A 19580-nucleotide genomic window follows, 5' to 3' on the forward strand; every position below is an offset into this window, starting at 1 on the left:
AATAACAACGACAGTCAATAACACTGTTGTACATGGTATTTCGTGCATATAAACAGTGTTGAAACATCTCATAAACACTAAAAAACAGTATGAAAAATTCCGACCATCGAGTACATATGTTCTTCCTCTTGTGTTGGCCAATCACAGTGGACAGAGACTTTAACCAGTCATGTAGCTATATGATCCCGACTGGATCCGCCCACCCACTGCCAAAAACTAACATCTGCTCGTGTGCGGAGAAAAACCCTGCTCGCTTACGCGTGCGGATCAAAATCCTGCTGGCGCGGATCTCTATTTTGCGTGCAGATTTTTGACAGTAATATGACACCATAGTTGATAGATCACTTATATTTTCTCGAAATTCTCAAAAAATCTCTTTCAAACAATCACAGTCAAAAATAAACGACAAAAGGAGGAGTGCATCTCAAAACAGTATTTTTTCGACTTTATGGGCAGCAGTGTATTTGCTAATTTCCACACTTGGGAAAGAGAGGGTCAAACAGATTTGTAAAAAACAAAGATTGAGAATGTTTTCTACTGTATAATATCAAAAGAATCACTAACAGCTGACATAAGCTGATTAGTAATTTGATCAAAGATTTCAGCAATGTGGGCGTGGCGCTGATGGTGTAGGGGTTTAATGCGCGACCATATACGGAGGCTACAGTCCCCGAAGCGGCCGTCCTGGACCCGGCGACTTTTGCTGAATGTCTACCCCTCTTTCCTGTCTGTCTACTGTCAAAAAATAAATAAAAAATAAAGACCACTAGTGCCAAAAAAATATCTTTAAAACAATTTCAGCAATGTCAGTCATGTTTTGGCTTGAAAATCACGTGTTTCTTCTTCATTGTGTGACTGGCATGTGGGATGCATTGATATGAGACTGGCATTCCTTATTAGTCCACGAATCCTTGCTTGCATTTGCCATAAATTGGGAAAGGAGACAAAAACGTGTCCAAATAAGGCTCAAAATGAGAAGGCCATTTGAGCTGGTAGATTTTTAGAAGATGGGCACATCGTGCATAGGTAAAATAATAATTAAATGGAACTTGTAAAAAGTGTTTATTTCAGTTAAACAATGTTTATAAGTGTTGCTCAGTGATGACTACAGAGAAGCAGATAATTTAGAGTTTTTAGTGGCAGAGGACAACTTCACTTGAAAAGAGGATGTATGGACTGCAGTCTAAGTTGTCAGTCCTGTGGGACTGGAACGGTAAACCACAAGGAGGATGTGAGCACTTCCCTCACTAGCTTTTATTGTCTGTATGTGTTTTTGCTGCAATGGTATGTTCTACATGTTTGGTCATGTGTTTGCAACAGACTTAGGCCTATAATAAATGCACACTGAAGACATTTGTATCATAAAATAAAAAAGGTTATTCAAGAACTTTTGTTTCAGTTTCTCCTTTTTGTATTTTTGTTTTCATTTTTTTGTTGATGTTGATTCTTCTTTCTGATAATAGTTATCCCAAAATCACAACTAGAAAGGAAAACCTAAAAAGATTGTAGAATTGTTATTTCTGTCAGTTTAAGCACAGCAGATGCTTCTCCTCACAAAAGAGTAGTCAGTGTCACACAGGGTTAAAGGAGGAGCCCAACTACAGACCACTAAAGGGAGGGGCACAGACTGGTTTTGCAGATGAATCTCTGACAAACAACAGACCAGGAAATAGATAATTCAGCTTTCTGTGCTTTTCTCGAGGACTGTTGTGGATACCTCCTGGCCAACACCATGGATAACTTCCAGCTTGTACTGCGTTTCTTTATGAACCAAAAAGCCATGGTTGGTTACAGTTTTATGGCAATCCTAACTATAGGTGGGGAGCGTGTTTTCTCCATGGTTTCGTTTCAGTGCCCATGTAACCATGATCAGAATTTCACTTATGGCCTGACTTTTCTACTGGGTCCAGCTGCAGTGCTTTTGGTTTTCGGTCTCTTTTTCAGCACCAGGCTGTGGAGGCTTTACACTGGCTGCTGCCTTAACCCCATGAAGCTTTGTCCTCGTGGGAACTGCTTTGGCTGTTTCAGGGTGTTAATGAGCATTTTTACTAGCGCTTGTGTGGCTCCTATTATGTGGTTGTGTGTGGCCTTGCTCAATGGGACCTTTTATGAATGTGCCATAAGTGGTCTTGATGAAAACCTGGTTGTGGATTTGTTCTGTAAAAACAAGACGTTGAAGTGTCGGGAGGAGCTCGCCAGGGTGCCCTGTGATCGCTCCAAACTCTCCAGTGATGAACGAATGGAGCTCCTACTGATGTTCAGGGCTCAGTCACAAGTAAGAAACACCAACCTAAGCAGCAGTGTGAAAGACTAGGGTGTTTACCATACAGAGAAGTTATAGTAAAATGTAACATCTGTCTTCCTTGTGGGATCCAGTAAAACTATTGAATGAACAATTTCTAACGATCTGCCTCCAAAAGCCTGTCAGTTTATGGAAATACAATCCTGAAGAAACTGACATTGATAATAAAAAACAAATACAAATAAATAAATGTAAATTGTTTTAATTTAAAATCTGATTTTGCTAACTCCATACTGGCCTTATATCGAGTCTGTCAGATGAAGTGGAACACTGCCTGCTGTTACAGAGAAAAATATATTTCAATATTGATGTCCGTTTTTTGTGGTAGTAATATTGCACAAATTAATTTAATACTTTTACATGGAATATCGGCACACAGTCTTAAGGTTTGTTACCCTAGCATTTACAAGATTATAATTGTTTGTAAGATGCATGTCAGAACTTGACAGAATGTTTATTTTCATTTAATCTGCAGATCTTGGGCTGGAGCATCATAATCTTTACTGCCATTATAAGTCTTTTGGGTACCTGCTTCAAAAACTGTCGCTCCCAGGTGAGCTACCTGCAGCTTTCATTCTGGAAGCATTATATTGAAAAAGAGAAGGAGCGCTTTGATGCCTTCACTGTGGACTATGCAACTAAACTGGCTGAGAGAAACCTGCAGAGCTTTTTTGAGAACAAAATACCCAATCCCATGCCATTTCCAAACCACAAGGCATGGGAGGAGATATCTGAATACTACACTTTTTCGAGGACTGAACAGTATTACAGTACTCTGCAGCGCTACGTTGAGAGGACAGACAGAGATTTTTCACCAGAAAAAAGACCTGTCCTGGACATTGAGCATGGGATAGAGATGACCTAAGCAACACTCAACTGGAAGGGAAAACAGTTTGTTCAAACCAGCCAATGCTTTTCCCTTGATCCCCAGTATCTGAGGACAGGAGAATTAGTGACTTTCGCTGGTGCTGTTTCCGTGCTACGATGAGCTCTGAAACCTGACTGAAACTCAAACTGATAATTGCTGTGTAAATGCTCACACACTTGATTAGCAACTATTTTCTGAAGACGTTTAGATAAGAATGGAAGATTGGATATAGGTTTGTAATTTATTAAGTCATCTCGATCAAGCGAAGGTTTCTTCAGTAAAGCTTTAACTACAGCTATCCTAAAAGCCTGTGGTACATATTCTCAGAATTAGGTGAGATCTTTCCATGTAATCCATGAAACAATTATTAAATGATCACAGTTAAAGCAATAAAAATGTAAAATGAGTAAATGTTAACATTCTGAGACTGAAAGACTGAAGAGGCCTGCATGGTATCATATATTAACCATCTTATCTTTTACAGAGGTACAACTATAAGTAGAATTAATGAAATAATGTCTGAAAATTTCCTACATTACTAGATGTAGTTAGTGATAGTTGACTATTAAGTTAAAACATATAAAAATTGTAATATGACTGAGTTTTATGATTGTGAACTGATGATTAAAAAGCATTGTGGTTTAGAAACTATTAATCAACTATATATGAAAGAGATAAAATGTTAATCAGTTGTGATGTAAGAATAAAAAGAATGAAGTGATGGTTTTTAACTGTAACTGAAATAAAAGCAAAAAGCAAAACCGAGGAACCGAGGCACAGCCCACTGATAATCTGCATTAAGAAGAGGATTAACCTGTGTGCTCTAAGAACTGTGGCTCGAAATTGAGAATCTGGTTTCATCTATTGCATTTTTCCCAGACAACTGAAGTGAACTTGTAGGAGAAGAACTGATTGCTTTGAGTTTCAGCCTTCCGGACGTCCTGAACCAACCTCAGTTTACCTTAAGGGTTTCCTTCAACCTCAATTCGGCCATATTCCTAGAGGAGGTAGTGACGAAAAATAACAATACAGGACTCTTTTGAGGCCCTGTAATTGGCATGAGTACAATTTAAATCCTTTAACGAGGATCCATTGGAGGGCAAGTCTGGTGCCGGCAGCCGTCAAGCTCCTGCTTTCATGTTCATCAAACCAATCTTTCACCAGTCTTGCTGTGTGTATTGGTGCATTGTCATCCTGATACACGGCACCGCCTTCAGGATACAATGCTTGAACCATTGGATGCACATGGTCCTCAAGAATGGTTCGGTAGTCCTTGGCAGTGACGCGCCCTTCTAGCACAAGTATTGGGCCAAGGGAATGCCATGATATGGCAGCCCAAACCATCACTGATCCACCCCCATGCTTCACTCTGGACATGCAACAGTCTGGGTGGTACGCTTCTTTGGGGCTTCTCCACACCGTAACTCTCCTGGATGTGGTGAAAACAGTAAAGGTGGACTGATCAGAGAACAATACATGTTTCACATTGTCCACATCCCAAGATTTGCGCTCCTTGCACCATTGAAACCGATGTTTGGCATTGGCATGAGTGACCAAAGGTTTGGCTATAGCAGCCCGGCCGTGTATATTGACCCTGTGGAGCTCCCGACGGACAGTTCTGGTGGAAACAGGAGAGTTGAGGTGCACATTTAATTCTGCCGTGATTTGGACAGCCGTGGTTTTATGTTTTTTGGATACAATCCGGGTTAGCACCCGAACATCCCTTTCAGACAACTTCCTCTTGCGTACACAGTTAATCCTGTTGGATGTGGTTTGTCCTTCTTGGTGGTATGCTGACATTACCCTGGATACCGTGGCTCTTGATACATCACAAAGACTTGCTGTCTTGGTCACAGATGCGCCAGCAAGATGTGCACCAACAATTTGTCCTCTTTTGAACTATGGTATGTCACCCATAATGTTGTGTGCATTCCAATATTTTGAGCAAAACTGTGCTCTTACCCTGCTAATTGAACCTTCACACTCTGCTCTTACTGGTGCAATGTGCAATCAATGAAGACTAGCTACCAGGCTGGTCCAATATAGCCATGAAACCTCCCATACTAAAATGACAGGTGTTTCACTTTCATTGTCCAACCCCTGTATGTAAACTACAAAAAGAGGTAACTGCAAGAAGAGGTGATGTAATGAAGAGGCAAGAGAAGGTATGGATTACACGAATGAGGATTGGGCACACAAGTCTAAATAGTGGGTTAGAAATTATAGGGAAACATCCTGCCTGTACTCATTGTGGAGAAATAGAAAGTGTTGGGCATTTTTTGGAAGAATGTAGAAAATACACAAGAGAAAAAGAGGAAATGAGCAGGGCAATAGGACTTCCAATAATTATAATCAATATAATAAGCAAGCTTGAGTCACATTCTGTAGTTAAAGCACTAGTAAAGTATTTGAAGGATACACGATTAGCTGATATAATAAATAGTTTTTTTTATGTAAGTTAGGAAGAAAATGAAATATTTAGTGAATTACACCTTAGTCAGACAGATGGCGGTGATACACTGAGATTGTAGATAGCCAATGAAAACTACAGAAGAAGAAGAGGGGAATACACAATTTGGCAGTTTTGTTCAAGTACACTTCCCTGCAGCAAATAGAAAGGGGCGGAGACAGACCACACGAAAGACACATACCATTTCCTACACCAGCTGTTGTATGTGACTTTTTCTTTTGAAACATGTATTCATTCCGCCTGTTAAAACATAATAATAATAAACAACTTAGCCACGGTATCTCATGTTTTTAAAGGAAATCTTTATTGTTTCCCATCAGTTATGTATTTCCCAAAAAACAATTGAAAACAATAATAAAAAAAAAAAAACAAGAACAAGAATGTGTGACAGCTAAATGTGAATAATGAATAAAGTTTATATAGAAAGGTTATGAATATTCTCAGTGCTTTCAGTATTGACATTGAGCGACAGGCAGTGTTCAGGGGTCTCATGTATGAAAGAGTGCGCAGCTTTCATACTAAAAGTTGGTAGTAGGAAGAAATTCTGAAACTTGCGGCACACAAAAAAAATCAGATGTACGAAACCATGCGTAGACATGTCAGCATACAGTTAGCCTTCATACATACCAATTTGCAATGAATTCTGCGCAGCTGCACTTGGTGTTTGAACCGCCCGGTCTCCGCCCATAAATACATGCGGCTGTCCCATATGGATGGCATGGCCCGGCTCAGGGATGACTGTTAAATACACGGTTCCTCCTGGTTTCCCTCTGTAACACTGTTGAACCCACCTGTTAATGAATGATATTTTTCATGTAGGTGAAATCTAATTTCACATGTTTAAAGTGAAAACAAAAGTCAGGGGCCATTACCGTCCAGCCAAGCAAAGTGGGCCTTCTTGCTGAAAACTGAATTATACACAATGGATTCAAATTGCTTGCAGGTCAATGCCAAAGTGAGATAAGCTCCATCTCCCTGTGTTAAGACTACCTCCCGGAACACAGCTTCAAGTATGTGCAAAAGCATCTGCATTGTAAGACTGTCATAGATAATGAATGACAATATAAATATGAATTAACCTTACCTTTAAAATTGGTGGTATCTTTTTGTGCCTGCATGGTGAAATCAATAAAACAATAATTAACACCTTATATCTCTCAGTACTTTTCCCTTAGCATCTCTACTGTAATACAATGGCTGTGCAAATAAAGTATTTTTTCTTGTTAAAAAAAACATTGATGGTTTCCGTGTCATTTAATTTGAAATAAACAAATATACATGAGACACAGACAAACATGTAGTTTATGTTAAAAGTGACATCTCTTGTTCATAAACAAGCTTTGTTGTTTTAATGTTTTATTACATCTGCCCAGCCTGTTGGGCTATTTGTAGAGTAAGCATAAAACAAACACATTGTCCGTGGAAGTACTTACATTATCTACTATAAAAATTGGTTTCAGAAGTTTTGTGAAACTCATTTGGAAGTGTGTATCTTCTACTTTATTATGTAATTATGTTATTTATTTGTATCAATGTTTTTCATTTTAGTCTTTATAATACCAGACATTGCACATAATTTAATTTGTATGTCTGATGAAATCATTGTAAAATACTTTACCCACCTCTGCTGTCACCTTATCGTTTCTAAAAAGCTTAAAGGCTTTCCAGAAATTCACCATTGATGTATAAAAACGTATATTTCACAAAAAAGTAAACCTTTAAATATATATATAACTGGAAAACTGATATTTATGTAACAAGCATTTATGTTTATCAAGTTTAGTTTCACATACGATTATGTTGAATCATAGCAGCATTTGCAATATGGTTCACCACCTTGTACAACTCTTCGGCACTGTAGGAGCAACGGGGACATCTATATTTATCATCCTTGCGATAGGGTTGTAATTTTTGAAAATTACAAATAGATACATGGATCTGTAGATAGAAAACAAAGAACAAACTTTGCAGCATTCCCTATATTTATTCTCTAATGATGCACTGGGGAAAACTGATTCGCTATGCTATGTGCAAACGTTAGCCTTAGCTTGTATGCTTTAGCTTGTATGAATTCTCATCTTAAGCAAAATAAGCATATTGATTTACTACGTGACCAAATTTTTTTTAAGAACGTAAAATTGCCTTTTGCTGACTTTGCGTGGTTTCAATTCCATTCCATTCCCAAAATATTTTCAATCAGTGGAAAAACTCCTCACAATCTCAACCTCTCAACCCCGCTTCTTTAAGGCTTCTATATTAGTGATTATGGAAACATCGCCCCCTTCATTTCCGGAGTACAATGGTGCCATTTCCAAACATGGTAAGGGTCTGACGTGTAGTCCGTCCCCGCCCCTTTATGTGTGCTGCAGCCAGGTCCTTCCCGTTTTTTTCGTTTATCTGAGGATATCAACTGTTTACCCTTCACTTTTATTCCGCCGTGATCAGCCAACTTAGTTTAATGTGACCCAATTTTGACAGCAAGCTAAGATCCCGTGATTATCCTTAAAACTTCGTCCACAAATGGCAGAAAACAGCGGTGAGTTTGTCCGTTTGTGCCAGCTAAGTAGCTAGTTATGCTAGCTTTATGTCGGTGAACAGTAATGACGTAAAACAATCATTTGGCCATGTTCTTTAAGCGGCCTATCATGTACTTTCAGTTTGCTTGGCTGTGAACGTGCATTTTTTCAGACCCCCTGGAGAGATTGTGAGGTTACAACTTTAGACGGGTGTACGTCTGTGCATTGTCTCAACCAGCAAACATCTTATACCTTTCTCATTACCCAACATACACGCAGTTTCCTGGTCCCTCATTGGCCTTCTTATTCAGGAAAGGTTTCTAAATCCTCGCAGCTGGATCGTAGTTGTCTGAAAATAGCCAAGAGAGAATCTAAAGGCAGGGGCGATACTAGCAATTTTGGGGTGTGTATGGTAGTTGTCGGCCCGTCCTGAGGATGACGTGCAAATAGTGCCATGCACTCGCTGCACCTGCTAAATATCCCACTTTTCTCATCTTTAGACAAACAACTCTTATGGGCTAAACAACTAAAATGGGCAACTATTTATTTAGTATCTACCAATGAGAGAATCTCACGATAATTTGATAATGCTGAGCTATTTACAAAGGTCACTTAAAGGCATTGCAATGCTATCAGATATAAGATATATTATGTGAATTACATTTAGGACATTGTGGTATAATGAAGATGTTTACCTTGCTTAAACTTAAACAGGCAAATCGATTAGTAGAAATCTTAATACTGGTGTTCAGATTCAGTGCATTGGACCATCCATGCACACTGCTTAACTACTCTGAAGAAAAAACATTCAGTTTGTCACAGCCAATCCAATTATAAAGGTTCAATAATTTAAAGAATGTTAGGCTCTGTGATGTGTTCAAATGCTTTCTTCAGTAATGTTTTGTTTGGGTAATTGGAAGTTCAACTGGTTTTTGACTATTCTATATCTGTGATCAGGGATATCCATGTGTTTCTACCAATTACTAGATAGGAGATAAAAGCTCCATGTTTTTTGTCAAATACACCTCTACATTTATGTAAGCTATTTGTAATTGTTCTTATTCTGCCTGCAACTTATTGTAAAGGTGGAGAAGGCGCCGGGCTTGACTTATGTGTGCACCCATATATTGGAATGCAGCGATCTGCATATTTTAACTTGTTTTTTATTCATCAGAAATAAATGAGGCAAAACTTAATAGCTCACCCTCCAGAGGGATGACTGACCAGGAGAAGGAAATGGCAGCAAGTGCATATGAAGCTTTTTTGGTAAATATTCTTCTTTCTGTTCTTGAGGATCTTAACTTAATCAGCATGTATTTGGATAACAAGTACAGGCAAATGTCATATACATAAAGAAAAATTATTAAAGGGAGTTAAAACAATGAACTACAGACACTGATAACATAACAGTTTGTGAGGAGGTAAAGATGTTTGAACATGGTGATGGAGCAATAATACCAGTGTGCAATAAAATCATTCTCAGTACAAAAGCTCTTCAACTTTAACCATGATACTCACTAGGGCATTGAATCTTAAGACTATTTACAATTCCCCTACACACACAAACACACACACACACCTCTGTGCCCTATAAATAATGAGGAGCTCAAGATGCTTAAGTTCATCAAAGAAAAAGAGAATATATACTCCAGACAAAAAAGTAAACAACAAAACACATAAAACAAATTCCGCACCACGAGTTCTGAAAGAAATGCTTGCGGACATCTGTATATTCCGAACTAGGGATGGGTACTGAATTCAGTACATTTATAGGTACCGACCGAATTCCGTCAGTACTACTAAGTACCAATTCACTCAAAATCAAATGGTACCGTATATCGGTATCTAAACACATCACAGGGAGTGGGCGATTTTCCATGCCAGACATGAACACAGCATTGCAAGAGCGTAATGACATCATTAGCCGCTGGTACAGTCAACAAAGCATGGCTGATACCTAGAAAGTCCTAGAAAGTATGGCTCCACTTTTCAAAATATGGTGCAGATTACGCTCACTGTAATATTTGTGATACAATGTGCAAGGCCAGCAGCGGCAATACTTCTAATCTGAGGAAGCACCTGCAGCGTTTCCCGCCAACCAGACTGCCCTCTCCCCAAGACGATCACGGGCATGTAGTAATGGTATGCTTTAACAGTTACTGTCATTTGTTTTAATAGATCACATTGTGAAGGGTCTCTGTCTCTGCGTCGTCGCTACTCTGTTTTCTATGGCATAACTTGGTAAAAGCTGGACGAAAATACACTCCTGATACTCTGCGTCACAATGCTGATGCTGACACACTGAGTTACATGTACTCGCACGCAGGACAAGCTCCTGACAGCGGACAGAAAGCAGGGCTAACTCTCCCACTTCTGGTACATATGGCGAAAGCAGAAGTACACAAAATAGCCCAAGTGTTTCATGCCCTACCCCTGACACGCAGCTAAAGTCCAGCCACCACCGAATAAAAGTTTTTGACCTGGGTTGGCTGTCGGAGGTGAAATTATCCCCCTGGATCTATAAGACTGAGCTTGGTAATTAAATACATACATGATAGATAGATAGAGAAAAGAAAGAAAGATGGAAAGAGACAGAAACAGATAAATGTGATAAAGAGACAGAAAGATGGAGAAATAAGAAAGATGGGGAGACTAAAGTTAAAGATAAAGGAAAAAGAAGATATAGACCTAATAGATAAATACAGTAGGTAGAAGATACACATTTCAGAGTTTTTTTTCCCCGTAAGAATGTTCTGTTGAATATGTAGACAGCTTAAACAGGCTGCAGTCAGGGGAAACCATGGGCCCAGCCATTTATATATTCTTCTGAGTGTGTGTGTATACACTGACCTGGTTAAGCACAGGATTTTTGTCAAGGCTGAAGGGACAATTTTTGTCAGCCTCAGATCTACACGTTAGGATGCCTGCATTCGTTAGCGACTTGTCGTCTGCAGCCAGCAACATGACTTGGTGTTAATTTGTGCATTACACTGCGTAGTCAGTTAAGGGTTTTAATGTTGAAGAAATGTTTGAAAGAACTGAGATGTTACAATACAAACAGCTGGATGTTGTTTTTATACAGTCATTAAAGTTTATATATTTAGAAATAAATTTGTTACACAGAAAATTTCTGAAACTTTATTATTAAACGAATTAACATTTATTACCACATAAACACACACAAAAGTACCGAAAACTGGTACCGTTGAGTACCGGTATCGATTCCCAGGTACCGAGTATCGGTTCAAATGTGAAAGGTACCCATCCCTATTCCGAAGTAATGTAATCAGCTGACCTTATTCACAGGTAAATAAGTCCAATATCTCTCATTGTCTGTGTAACAAAAACTCTTGTCACATTTTCGCCGGTGTCAGTCTCAATGTGTGCTCTTGTTTGGATAACACAACATGCTAGTTGCCACTCCTCAGAAAATGATTATCCAAGATTTATGCCCCTTTTGCACTGGTTCAATTTGGCCCTACTCGACTCCACTTGCTTTGCGAGCGTTTCCATTACAGTTTTTTCCGTACTGGTACCTACTTTTTTCTGTCCCTGCTCCTGAGCAGGTACGACCGGGGTCAAGTAGGGACTACATACTATGTATGTACATACTACATACATACTGCTTTTCACTGATTGGCCGTGGAAGGAGGAGACATGAGAAGGTTTTTGTTGAGACAGTGCTGGGAAAAGTTAATAAAACTCAAGAGCAGCTACAATAATATTAAGGACCACAGTGGCCGTAGCAGGTCAAACATGTAATTTTACCATTTACGGGTCATAAACCATGCTTGAAGGCTGACAGAAAAGAAAGAGGACAAATCACCTTTCTGAATTACATGCAGGCAGAGCGTTGTATGTAATAACATCCTAAACCAGCTGATCACACATAAAATCAGCTGTTCAGAGGCACAAACATTTCCCCCAAAACACACAGAACAAAACCACCATGAAACGTCTTTGGTTCGGAAATTTATATACGGTCCTTTAGAGAACCAGCGTCTGCTGCTTTGCGCTTTTAAGTCCTTGTCCTCGAGACAGAAACTTTTTCATAAAGCCCAAAATTGTAACTTCTTCAGGCAAACTGGAGCGTCTCTCCTCTCTGCTTCTCCTACCACACCCCCTCACATCAGAACCCCTGAGCCTTATTTTATAAAGTTCTGGCTGGGCTGTGGTCCAGATAATTATCCCAGTGGATCATTTTAGACATAAAAAAGACATTCTTGCATATAAGTTAATACAAACATTATTAGTATTTAGTTTTATCACTATATTTTTTGGTACTATTATGATAAGGATTGAGTAATGAAAAAAATAACTAAAACTTTCATTCATTCATCTTCTATACTACTTATTCTATAGTGGGTAACGGGGCAGCTGGTGCCTATCTCCAGCGGTATATGGACGAGAGCCAGGGTACACCCTGGATAGGTTGCCAATCCATAGCAAGGCAACAAAGAGACACACAGGGCAAACAACCATGCACACATTCACACCTAAGGGCAATTTAGAAAGACCAATTAACCTAACAGTCATGTTTTAAGGACTGTGGGTAGAAGCCAGAGTACCAGTGAGAACCCACGCATGCACAGGGATAATCCTGCAAACTCCGAGAGTCAAACCCAAGACCTTCTTGCTGCAAGGCAACAGTGCTACCATCTGCGCCACCGTGCAGCCTTCTTTTCAATTATTTTCAAGTAACTTTGTGGCTGTGACTTACTGCATGTCACAGCAATCATAGAGCCACAAACTCTGCTCTTGAAAAATACACCCATTTTGAACACTATTTACATAAACAAGTGTGATTTTTTTTTTAAATTTGTTTTCCAACACTAAACTGCACACAGTAATATTTTTGAATTTATGGCTGTTCTTATGGAACAAACGGGAGAAAAAAGTAAAAGTATTATTCCAACAATGTAGCCGGTTTTTTGGAGTTTTCAAAAATTATTAATCGGTATCTTAACAATTTAAAGTTACCTCAAAACTACTTGTTGAAAGAGTTGTTGAAATGCAAGAACTGACAAAAACTTTAAAAAAGCTGGAAAGAGCTGCCATAGATGAGCTGAAAACGCATAGACTGAAGCAATAATATAGCCTAAGAAGTTCAAGTCAAATGGTAAATGGACTGAACTTATATAGCGCTTTTCCAGTCATACAGACCACTCAAAGCGCTTTACACTAGAGCCACATTCACCCAATTGCACTCACTAACACTCACACATTCATACACCGATACGCAGATCGGTAGGCAACTTTGAGGTTAAGTGCCTTGCCCAGGGGCACATCAACACATGGCAGGAGGAAGCTGGAATCGAACCCACAACCTTCTGATTGCAAGACAACTACTCTTCCTCCTGAGCCACAGTCGCCCCCATTGAAAATTCTTATCAAGATAAGAAAGTTTTCATGATAAATGATGAGCGATACAATAAATGTCACTTTGTTTAGGTCTCAAAGTGTGGACATAGTTGTGCTTGAATGCACTGGTCCACAATATCTGTCATTGAGTGCAGATCCTTCTCAAAAGTTTCAATAAACTTTATGAACATTTGCTTTGCCTTTTTCCAAAATAATTAACTAATGACAAACTTCAATACTTCCACCATTGTGTATAAATAGGCATGAATTGGTATAGGATAGGAGATGTTCATAAAACCTGACTTTATGCTCCAGATTTGTGAGATTGTCCAATGTGCTCCTTATAGTCTGGGAAGTATGAAGAGTCTCTAAAACACCTTGAAGCTTTGCAGGAGCTCAACAAAGAGGACTACAAAATTACCATGAATAAAGCTGTTGCAGAATTTTATAAAAGTGGTCAAACTACAATGGGCACCTTGAAGCAGACACTCATGGCAATGAAGAATCAGGTAAAACTACAGATTTGTTTCTTTTCTTATGCACATATGTGTTTGTTCATGATGATGACCTGAACTATTCTTCTCAGCTTCACACAACTGCAGAAGATGTTGATGGGTTGGATGATGTTGAGAATAGTTTGCTGTACTATAATCAAGCCATCTTACACTACCACATGCGGCAGTACTCTGAGGCCATCTGTATAGCAGAGAAGCTGTATCAGTTTCTCGAACCATTTGGTATGTTGTGCTGCTTTGTACACTCTTCCTCTGTTGGTGTTATGCTGTTCTTAATACTTTTAGAAGCTTGTATATTGTTTGTATACATTACAAAAATAGGAACAACTGCTTATGAAAAGCTGGTTTTACATTTTTGGTGTTGCTTAAAAACCTATATGTGTCTTTATAAATAAAATAGGTATATAACTTTGTTGTTATTTTACAATTACATATAAATGGTTTTGGCTTGGAGTTAATTACCCTATTTGTTCTAAAAGAGAAATTCGCCCAAGCGGTGTGCTTCCTGTTGGTGGATCTCTACCTGCTGACTTTCCAGCCAGAGAAGGCGCTTCATCTGTTGGCAGTCCTGGACAAAATCTCTGTACAGGGAAGCAACAAGAATGGCAAAGGAGAGGTAACTCACCACACTGTCAAATATTTTTATTATTGTTGGTCAGAGTGCGTACATTTCACCTGTAAGACAATTTTGATATTTGCTGCGCAATATGACTAAGTTAGTGTAACTTTAAACAAAATTGTGTTAGTGCAAAACGATCTTTAGTTAATTTTTTCTATTTTTTTTTAAACACATGGTTGCCCAATAAGTTGGAATAAAATATTTTTTTATGTCTGTAGCCTTAGGCTACTTTAAACTTTTTAGGTTTTTTTCTATATAGGTCACGTCAAACTATTCGAGGATAAGTAACCACAGTGATATTGATATAGGGATATTCCAATAAAATCACATAAATAACCTTTTGAGCATATTCTGTAATTCTTATCAGGTCCCTGAATATTGCCTAATGTTTTTTAGACTTTTATTAGTGTACGGTAATCACTGGTTTCTGTGTTATTTTATTTGTCTTTATATTTAAGTTAGTTTGGTTTAATAATTACATTTCCAATCAATAAATTTGTAAATAAATATTGGCTTACATTAGCTTATTGATCAATTTCATTCAGTTGGTTGCTCATTGAGATTCTTCCTTTTGTCTCTGAATGGCATGTTCTTATATATATATATATATATAATCAGTACCGACCAAACGTTTGGACACACCTTCTCATTCAAAGAGTTTTCTTTATTTTCATGACTATGCACGGTGGCGCAGTTGGTAGCACTGTTGCCTTGCAGCAAGAAGGTCCTGGGTTCGATTCCCAGCCTGGGGTCTTTCTGCATGGAGTTTGCATGTTCTCCCCGTGCATGCGTGGGTTCTCACCGGGTACTCCGGCTTCCTCCCACAGTCCAAAGACATGCCTGTTAGGTTAATTGGTCACTCTAAATTGACCTTAGGTGTATGAATGAGTGTATGCTTGGTTGTTTGTGTGTTGCCCTGCGATGGACTGGCGATCTGTCCAGGGTGTACCCTGCCTCTCGCCCATAGACTGCTGGAGATAGGCACCAGCTCCCCCGCGACCCACTATGGAATAAGCGGTAGAAAATGACTGACTGACTGACTGACTGAATATTGTAGCTTCACACTGAAGGCCTCAGAACTATGAATTAACACATGTGGAATTATACACTGAACAAAAAAGAATGAAACAACTGAAAATATGTCTTATATTCTAGGTTCTTCAAAGTAGTCACCTTTTGCTTTGATTACTGCTATGCACACTCTTGGCATTCTGTTGATGAGCTTCAAGAGGTAGTCACCTGAAATGGTTTTCCCTTCACAGGTGTGCCCTGTCAGGTTTAATAAGTGGGATTTCAAGCCTTATAAATGGGGTTGGGACCATCAGTTGTGTTGTACAGAAGGTGGATACAGTACACAGCTGATAGTCCTACTGAATAGACTGCTAGCTGCTTTTTTGTCTTGCCATAATACAAATCCTAAGCAAAGAAAAACGAGTGGCCATCATTACTTTAAGAAATGAATGTCAGTCAGTCCGAACAATTGGTCCGAACAAATGATTAATTGTGCTGCAAAACAGATTAAACACCAGGCCCCATATTCACAAAGATTCTCAGAGTCCTCTCAGAGAGGTCCTATTATATCCTAAAAAGGTCCTGCCAAAGAGTCCTAGCTTAAGAGTGATTCACTTCGCTGTTGAGAATGACTCTGAGGTAGGAGATGACAGAAATTCCTATCTTAATGAGGAGGTGCGGTTGACCCCATTGCTAGGTGTGATGCTGTCTTCTGCTGTGATTGGTTGTTAAAGAAACAAAAAAAGCGCTTCAACCGATGAAAGAATGCAGACCGGATTCAGAAATGTGTAAACCATGATGATAAAATTGTCACACAGCATCAATATGCTTGAACGTAGCTTATTTACATGCTCATCATTATTTGGATTTGCTTATTATGTTTACTCGCCATGTTGGTCTTTTCACACTGCATCAATTTCATATTAATTAATTTAATATTAAAATTAAAGTTTTATTGTGATGTCCTTCTTGTATAATGAAGTTTAGTTTGGTAAAATGACCAAAAGAAAACGTATAAAAAAAGTGGATAAAACCGAATTGAACAGAGGAGCAAAGCCTGCTGGTGGAGATAGGAGTGTTGAAAGGTAGATTTGGTCCTGGGATCACGGTACAAATAAACAGGCATTCCTAATCAAATCAATGCGTCTTTCCCTCTGCTTTCACACACCAGTCTGGAAAGTGCTGGTACCTGCTGCAATCAGAAGCTAGAGAGGAGATTGCAGCACACCAGAGAACTTCTCCATAGATGGGGTGCATTGTAGGTGACCATTTAGGCTATGGCTACTGACATCATCATGTGCAATACAGCAAATACTTATTCACCTCATTTACATCTTCTATGTATATAGCGCTTATATTATTTTACTGAGTGTGTATTTACATATATACTCGTACTCGTCGTCTTTCGCTTTATCCAGGACCGGGTTGCGGGGGCATCAGACTCAGCAGAGACACCCAGATGTCCCTCTCCCTAGACACCTCCTCCAGCTCCTCTAGGGGGAGCCCAAGGCGTTCCCAGGGCAGCCGAGAGACATAGTCCCTCCAGCATGTCCCCTGGGCCTCCTCCCGGTGGGACGTGCCTGGAACACCTCCTGAGGAAGACATCCAGCAGGCATCCGGTATAGATGCCCGAGCTACCTCAACTGGCTCCTCTCGATGTGGAGGAGCAGCGGCTCTACTGCGAGCTCCTCACCCTATCGCTAAGGGAGAGCCCGGCCACCCTACGGAGGAAGCTCATTTCAGCCGCTTATATCCGGGATCTTGTTTTTTCGGTCATGACCCAAAGTTCATGGCCATAGGTGAAGGTAGGAACATAAACCGACTGGTAAATCTCTTCACCACAACAGACCGGCACAGTGCCCCCATTACAGCTGCACCGATCCGTCTATCGATCTCCCGCTCCATTCTTCCCTCATTCGTGAACAAGACCCCGAGATACTTGAACTCCTCCACTTGAGGCAGGAACTCCCCTCCAACCTGAAGAGGACAAGCCACCCTTTTCCGGTCGAGAACCATGGCCTTGGAATTGGAGAAGCTGATTTTCATCCCAGCTGCTTCTCACTCGGCTGCGAACCGCCCCAGCGCATGCTGTAGGTCTTGGCTAGAGGGGGCCAGCAGGACCAGGTCATCTGCAAGAAGAAGAGACGAAATCCTCTGGTCCCCAAACCAGACCCCCTCTGACTCTTGGCTGCGCCTAGAAATCCTGCCCATGAAAGTTATGAACAGGAGAGGTGACAAAGGGCAGCCCTGCCGGAGTCCAACATGCACCGGGAACAGGCCCGACTTAGTGCTGGCAATGCGGACCAAACTCCTGCTCCACTTGTACAGGGACCAGATGGGCCCTAATAAAGGGCCCCCGATTTTACTGAGTGTGGCATGGAGCGCCCCCCACAGGGCATCATGAGGGACACAGTCGAATGCTTTCTCCAGGTCCACAAAATACATGTGGACTGTTGGACAAACTCCCATGAACCCTCAAGTACCCTGTAGAGGGTATAGAGCTGGTCCAGTGTTCCCCGACCGGGACGAAAACCACACTGCTCCTCCTGAAGCCGAGGTTCAACTATCGGCCGGACTCTCCTCTCCGATACCCTGGCGTAGGCCTTACCAGGGAGGCTGAGGAGTATGATCCCCCTGTAGTCGGAACACACCCTCCGGTCACCCTTCCTATGAAGGGGGACCACAACTCTAGTCTGCCAGTCCAGAGGCACTGTGAACTCGTGAATAAGACCCCGAGATACGGGTCAAAAAAAGAGCGGTTCAAGACACCTTCATGAGGACTACTAAATCGAGGCGCGTGACGTCGCCCGGTACGGCGGAGCCAGGGTCCCACGCTGGAGCCGGGCCTGGGGTCAGGACTCATTGGCTGAGCGCCTTGTGGCCTGGTTACTCCTTGCGGGACCTGGCCGGGCCAAGATCGAATGAGAGACTTAACGCCATCCCCCAGTGGGCCCACGACCTGCACGGGGAACCATGAGGGACCGGTACAAGGAGGGTTGGGCGGCGGACGAAGGTGGAGACCTCGGCGGCCCGATCCCCGGATGCTTGGGCTGGCTCTAAAGACGTGGAATGTTACCTCACTGGGGGGGAAGGAGCCTGAACTTGTGCGAGAGGTCGAGAGATATCGACTAGAAATAGTCGAGCTCGCCTCCACGCACAGCGTGGGCTCTGAAACCAATCTCCTCAAGAGGAGCTGGACTCTCTTCTACTCAGGAGTGGCCCAAGGGGCGAGGCGGCAGGCTAGGGTGGGTTTGCTTGTTGCCCCCCGGCTCAGTCATCTCGTGTTGGGGTTTACCCCAGTGGTGAGAGTGTCACATCCCTGCACCTTCAGGTTGGGGACAGGTCTCTGTCGTTTCGGTCTATGGGCCGAGTGGTAGTGCGGAGTACCTAGCCTTCTTGGCATCCCTGTTGGGGGTGCTGGATAGTGCCCCTCCCGGGGACTCCATTATTCTGCTGGGGGACTTCAACGCCCACGTGGGAAATGACAGTGACACCTGGAGAGGCATGATCGGGAGGAATGGCCTCCCCGATCTGAATCCGAGTGGTGCTTTGTTATTGGAGTTCTGTGCTAGTCACAGATTGTCCATAATGAACACCATGTTCAAACATAAGGGTGTCCATCATTGCACTTGGCACTAGGACACCCTAGGCAGGAGGTCAATGACCGACTTTGTTGTCGTATCATCAGACCTTCGGCCGCATGTTTTGGACACGCGGATGAAGAGAGGGGCTGAGCTGTCCACTGATCACCATCTGGTGGTGAGTTGGATCCGCTGGAAGAGGAGAAAGCTGGACAGACTTGGCAGGCCCTAGCGCATAGTGAGGGTCTGCTGGGAAAGTCTGGCGGAGCCCTCGGTCAGGGATGTATTTAACTCCCACCTCCGGGAGAGTGTTGACCCGATTCAGGAGGATGTTGGA

At 41.3% G+C, this 19580-nt stretch overlaps 3 protein-coding genes across 5 annotated transcripts in view; 2 read left to right on the plus strand and 1 right to left on the minus strand.

Moving 5' to 3' along the window:
* LOC124866082 (dysbindin-A-like) overlaps positions 1-7837 on the minus strand; it is a 66444-nt gene extending 58607 nt beyond the window's left edge. For both annotated transcript variants that reach the window (XM_047361739.1, XM_047361740.1), the window contains exon 1: positions 6268-7837. The gene's annotated coding sequence lies outside the window, so the exon portion shown is untranslated. The remainder of the gene's footprint in view (positions 1-6267) is intronic.
* Positions 1617-3944, plus strand: LOC124866084 (calcium homeostasis modulator protein 5-like). Its single transcript, XM_047361743.1, has 2 exons — positions 1617-2275; positions 2778-3944. The coding sequence occupies exons 1-2, from the start codon at positions 1733-1735 to the stop codon at positions 3165-3167; spliced, it is 933 nt and encodes a 310-aa protein (XP_047217699.1). The 5' UTR covers positions 1617-1732; the 3' UTR covers positions 3168-3944.
* Positions 7838-7991: 154 nt separating the features above from the next.
* Positions 7992-19580, plus strand: part of cnot10 (CCR4-NOT transcription complex, subunit 10) — a 34816-nt gene continuing 23227 nt past the window's right edge. For both annotated transcript variants that reach the window (XM_047361736.1, XM_047361737.1), the window contains exons 1-5: positions 7992-8176; positions 9331-9422; positions 13865-14026; positions 14104-14254; positions 14512-14648. In XM_047361736.1, the coding sequence (XP_047217692.1) occupies positions 8161-8176; positions 9331-9422; positions 13865-14026; positions 14104-14254; positions 14512-14648 (558 nt within the window). In that variant the 5' untranslated portion in view covers positions 7992-8160. The remainder of the gene's footprint in view (positions 8177-9330; positions 9423-13864; positions 14027-14103; positions 14255-14511; positions 14649-19580) is intronic.

This window comes from Girardinichthys multiradiatus, chromosome 3 (genome assembly GCF_021462225.1).
Source record: "Girardinichthys multiradiatus isolate DD_20200921_A chromosome 3, DD_fGirMul_XY1, whole genome shotgun sequence".
Classification (NCBI taxonomy): domain Eukaryota; kingdom Metazoa; phylum Chordata; class Actinopteri; order Cyprinodontiformes; family Goodeidae; genus Girardinichthys; species Girardinichthys multiradiatus.